Genomic DNA, 6,000 nt, shown 5'->3' on the forward strand with positions numbered 1-6,000 from the left:
TGTCTTTCAATTACCTTAAATCTGGACTTGTTAATTGACTGCTACGTCAAGGGAAATGTGAGGAATGTCTTTCTGTTCATAACTAAAGATCCTCAGCTCCTGGGAACATTCCTACAACCCCCTTCTGCCCTGTCTCTCATGCTTCCAGTAATCCAGCATGATCTCACGGTTCTTGTACTCTTTGCCTTGGCTAGAAAGAGGAACATCTCTTACTTTAATGATCCCATTTACCATTTGTATTATCATCAGGGGCAAATGAACTCCAGGACTTCTCTGCCTGTGTATTCTCTAGCCTTGCTTGCATCCGACAAATACATTCACACTGAACTCCAGTTGTCTACCTAGCCACTGATATCTCCCTGCAATCTCCCATGTTCCCTTTAATTATCAACCATATAGCCAATTCCTTTCTCATAGCTCCCACAGCCAAGTGTAACTCGTAATATGGAACGTAATAGAACATAGGACAGCACAGGATCAGGCCTTCTGGCCCATGAGGTCCGTGCTGACCATAATAACTAACTGACACTGAAACTGTTTCTTTGACTGGCGGTCTGTCAACTTTACTTCTCTGCTTTCTGTCACTGAGATGATTTTTTTTTTAACCCAAATGGGTCTTACCCTTTGGGTTTTTACTTTACTGATCAATGTGATATGCAAAACCTTGAAAAAACTAAAATATACTCACCAAAATGTGTATCCTTATTAACTTTAAAATAATCTATTGTCAAGCTATGATGGTCCTTTGGCTGACTGTCCTCTATCAACATCGATTCTTTAAATGGTGAGTTATGCTTTAACTAGAAGGCATTCATGCCCACAAATGAGTCATAGAGTAATACCACAGGAAAACAGGCCCTTCAGCCCAACTCATCCATGCCAACCAAGCTAGTCCCATTTGCCTATATTTGTTTGGCCCATGTGCCTCTAAATCTTTCCTTTCCAAATGTCGTTATCATACCTGCCTCAGCCACAATCGCTGGCAGCTCATTCCATTGACCCACACACAACCCTTTGTGGGAAAACGTTGGCCCTTTTAAATCTTTCCCATGCCACTTTAAACATATTCCCTCAAGGTCTAGGTTCCCTTCCCCTGGCAGAAAGTCTGTCTGCATTCATCCTATCTATACCTCTCATGATTTTATACACCTCTACAAGGACACCACTTAATCCCCTACGCTCCAAGGAATTAAATTCTAGCCTGCTTAACATCTCCCTCTTATTCAGGCCTTTGAGTCCTGCAACTAGAAGACAACATGTTGAAGACACGATGAGATTTACTCAATTTATTGCTCCCCTCACTTTTTGCATAACTGCTCCTCATCAGCAGTGTGTGTGCTCTGACAAAATCTGCAGCAAAAGGCATTTAGAAAATGGTGGCCAGAGCCTCCTCTGTTTTTGCCATTGCTCTGTTTAAGCAATAAGACAATAGAATTGGGTGCTGTTACACAAGAAATAATACAATGACCTTACAAATCACACAAGATACTTGTAGTCTTATAGAGCAGCTCGTGCTTCATACCTGGCTTAGCCAGACCAAACACTCACGCAGTTCAGAGATTGAATCAGATGAAATTCCAAAGGATGAGTATCAAGTTTAGACAGGAGAGGGTATTATTATTGCATCCTCCCCCACCCCATCACTTTAATACAATAATTTCTATGGAGTCACAAGACCTCACCACTCACAAGAACAGTGACACTAATGCAAACAGCAGACTCTCCTATTTTACCTCCTTTTCCTCCGACCAGTCTCGGTTCCACACTGTAAACCGCCCCATCATGAAGGTCTGCATCTTCAGCAACCAGCTTTCCATTACATTTTAGGTAAATATCGGCAGCAGGGAAGCCCTATATTCAGAGAGTATAGGTGGAATAAATCACATTTGGCTGAGTCCATACATGCCCTTCACATTGCTTAAAACATAACACACATTTACTGCAGAGGACACAAAACCAATAGGGATGGGGAGGTGCGGGGGGGGGTGTTCAGAGAATATGGATCAGGCACACTGGGAGGGGAGACAGAATGAGGGCACAAGATTAAACAAAAGAATGATCGAGGAACATACTGTGGGTCAGGTAGGATGTCAAACTGTGAGGATGTTGTTAAAACATTTGAATGAGAAATCTCTCATTGGATTCCTTGGTTAATAACAAACATTCTGCAGGAGGAATTCAGCAGGTCAAACAGCACCTGCGGGAGGAAAGGAATTGTCAAAGTTTCAGGTCGAAACCCCACACAGGACTCCACAGTCCTGTTGCAGTGTTTGGACCCAAAACTTACAATTATTGTCAGGCTACATATCCTTGGAGACATCCCGTGTCAGGGCTGCACTTCACTGGGAAAGTTCATTTCCCACAAGATAGTATGCATAAGGCTTGCATACTCAAGCTGTTTTAATTGGAAAACCCTTTGCTATAAAAGGAAAGGGACATATTGCATTGCACCGCAAATATTTGGACATTAAAATTGTGGGCCACTGTTCCATTACTGTGGCTTGGAATAGATACTAAACTGAACCTCTAATGCTGCCTGAAGCATCTGAGAAACATCTGTATGCACAACTGTGTGCTGAGACAAATAACAGCCCTGGCTACCAACACACCAGGCTTGCAAATGGAAAGCATCAATCTGAAATGACACTGCTTCTTGCTCCACAGATGCTGTCTGACCTGCTGAGTATTTTGCTGTTTACAGAAACTTGCTGTACATAAATAAATACATACAGCCACTTGAAACACAGGAGTTAAAATAATTCATTGGCTGTAAAGCGGTGGAACAGTCAGAGGGAACATCCTCTACAAACAAGTCTTTTGACACCACTAATCTGTCTCCTGGACTATGCTCACCTCTCCTTTGGTCTCTGTGTCTCTCAGGGCCTTGATACTCTCCCTTCCCTCAGGTCACAGACCTGCTCCTAGACACCATGTTCCCACGGACCGAGATTCATGATGCAGGGATTGGCTCTCCTCCCTTCACTCCTAACCCAGAACATCCGAAGCAGGGAGCTGGAGTCACCCAACATTAGTGCCATTTTCCTGCACCATTAATTCCTTGGTATTCAAAAACCTGTTGATCTCATATTTGAATGATCTGCGACTGAGAATTTGAAGATTGAATGCATTGTGAACAGCCTATCCCATATTTGGAGAACTCCTCCAATCACCCTGTATACAGGTTAAACTACCCAAGAATATTTTACATATCAACAAGTCACAGAATCATTCTCCAGTGAAATAGTCCCTTTGGCTCACGAAGTTTATACTGACCATTTTCCACTTAACTGTACTAACCCCATTAGCTAGCATTTAAAATGTAGCCTGCCAGGTCTCTTGGCAATGCAAATGCTCGTCCAAATACTTGTTAAATAGTCAGAATGGCTGCCTCTACCACTTTCTCAGTGTATTCATGATGGCAATCCCCTTCTGGGGAAACCAGTCAATCGTCACATACAATGGGACTGGAGTCTTCAGCTGAGGAAACAGTGGCAGGCTGCAACAGCTTTGCCAGGAGCACAGGAGGCCGAAGGGTGACTTTCATAGGTTTACATATCACAAGGGCATCGGTAAGATGGTAGGTGTGACTGAGCAACCAGAGAAAGTGGTGGAGCTGGGCGGAAATACAATACTTGAAAGAAATTTGGGCAGGTTCATGGATGGGTGGGAAAGATTTTGAAGGATACAGATCAAAAGCAACCAAATGGGAGTAACGCAGATTTGCCCTTGGTGCGAGGTCTTCAACCCGAAATATTAACAAATCATTTTCTCCCACAGGAGTTGCTCAACCTGCTGAGTTCCTCCAGCAGAATGGTTTGTTGCTTCAAACTCCAAGAGATCAGTCAAACTTGACTTTTCTTTCCTCGGTATTATTGCATAGAACCACACAGAAGGCGGCCACATCCGTGTCCTCCCTTTTTCCCCACCTAAACCCAATCTTGTTTTCCCACAATGGAACTGTACAGCCCTGAAGTCCACTCAGCCCACAATGCTGTACTGATCTTAATGCTAATTTACACTAAATGCCCTCTTCCAGTGCATCATTCACATCCCTCCATGTGTCCATCTGAAAGCCTCAAACTCCAAACCTCTGCTCTCAAATGCATCTCCCCCATTTCACATATCTGCTCTCAAACGCATCTCCCCCATTTCACGTACATCTGCTCTCACTCCATCCTCCCGCCACCCCACTAGTAATAGGATTCCCCTGGTCCTCACCTACCACCCCACCAGCCTCCGGGTCCAACATATTATTCTCCGTAACTTCCGCCACCTCCAATGGGATCCCACCACTAAGCACATCTTTCCCTCCCCCTCCTCCACTTTCCGCAGGGATCGCTCCCTACGCGACTCCCTTGTCCATTCGTCCCCCCCCATCCCTCCCCCCTGATCTCCCTCCTGGCACTTATCCTTGTAAGCAGAACAAGTGCTACACATGCCCTTACACTTCCTCCCTTACCACCATTCAGCGACCCAAACAGTCCTTTCAGGTGAGACGACACTTCACCTGTGAGTCGGCTGGGGTGATATACTGCATCCGGTGCTCCCGATGTGGCCTTCTATATATTGGCGAGACCGCTTTGCTGAACACCTACTCTCTGTCCGCTAGAAAAAGCAGGATCTCCCAGTGGCCACACATTTTAATTCCACATCCCATTCCCATTCTGACATGTCTATCCACGGCCTCCTCTACTGTAAAGATGAAGCCACACTCAGGTTGGAGGAACAACACCTTATATTCCGTCTGGGTAGTCTCCAACCTGATGGCATGAACATCGACTTCTCTAACTTCCACTAATGCCCCACCTCCCCCTCGTACCCCATCTGTTACTTATTTTTATACACACATTCTTTCTCTCACTCTCCTTTTTCTCCCTCTGTCCCTCTGACTATACCCCTTGCCCATCCTCTGGGTTTCCCCCCCTCCCCCTTGTCTTTCTCCCTGGGCCTCCTGTCCCATGATCCTCTCATATCCCCTTTGCCAATCACCTGTCCAGCTCTTGGCTCCATCCCTCCCCCTCCTGTCTTCTCCTATCATTTCGGATCTCCCCCTCCCACTTTCAAATCCCTTACTCACTCTTCCTTCAGTTAGTCCTGACGAAGGGTCTCAGCCTGAAACGTTGACTGTACCTCTTCCTACAGATGCTGCCTGGCCTGCTGCGTTCACCAGCAACTTTGATGTGTGTTGCTTCCACTACTACCCATAATAACCCATCCCGGGTACCTACTACGACATAAACAAATACTTGTGAGGCACTTCAGTCTGCAGCTTGTACATTTAGGTACCTAAATGGCTTTTAATCATAGTGATTGTACCCGGATCTCCTCTAGCAACGAATTCCAGATAATAACCTCTCTCTGTATTTGGAAAAAAACTTACTCCTCAGATAGTTTTAAAACTCTTCGATCTCACCCTAAACCCTCTTGCTCCTGATACCCCTACCGGCGCAGAAAGATTTTACATACTGTACGCTCTATCACATTAAACTCTGATTTAACCAACCACCACCCTGTGCAGACAGCTGTTGCTCCCCGGTTGTCCCCGAACCAAAATTCACCCCAACACCCGCTGCCCCTCCCCGTTCCCGGGCGCTGACACTTTGGACACTTCAAGTTCGAACCCTGGGCCCCGTCCCACGCTGCTCACTCACTTGTTGGTGGAAGCGCAGCTTCAGCTCCAGGCTGGAAGAGCCAGGCGGCAGCGTTAGAGCCACCAGGCCGGTCCCCAACCCGCGTACCCACACCTCCATGACAGGCCTGATCGACGCGCAAGCGCAGGCGCACCCGCGCGATGACGGTGGAGACGTCAACGGCGCAGGCGCACCTGCCCAGTGACGTTCGAGAGCCGACAGCGCAAGGCGGCGGCTGGGAAAGCGAATGCGCATGTGTACACACGGCAATTGGCGTGGAACTGTGCAGGGTCTGATCGGACATTGATGCACACCGCTGACGTCGTTCACATGACGTCGCGGAATAACGCGTCACGTGACACGGGTGACA

At 46.6% G+C, this 6,000-nt stretch overlaps 1 protein-coding gene across 1 annotated transcript in view; it reads right to left on the minus strand.

Moving 5' to 3' along the window:
* sde2 (SDE2 telomere maintenance homolog (S. pombe)) overlaps positions 1-5,790 on the minus strand; it is a 52,549-nt gene extending 46,759 nt beyond the window's left edge. The window contains exons 1-2 of the mRNA XM_072248046.1: positions 5,652-5,790; positions 1,734-1,851 (exon numbers count right to left, since the gene is read on the minus strand). Coding sequence (XP_072104147.1) covers positions 1,734-1,851; positions 5,652-5,750 — 217 coding nt within the window. The 5' untranslated portion in view covers positions 5,751-5,790. The remainder of the gene's footprint in view (positions 1-1,733; positions 1,852-5,651) is intronic.
* Positions 5,791-6,000: the final 210 nt, after the last annotated feature.

The sequence above is a fragment of the Mobula birostris genome, chromosome 2 (assembly GCF_030028105.1).
Source record: "Mobula birostris isolate sMobBir1 chromosome 2, sMobBir1.hap1, whole genome shotgun sequence".
Classification (NCBI taxonomy): Eukaryota; Metazoa; Chordata; class Chondrichthyes; order Myliobatiformes; family Myliobatidae; genus Mobula; species Mobula birostris.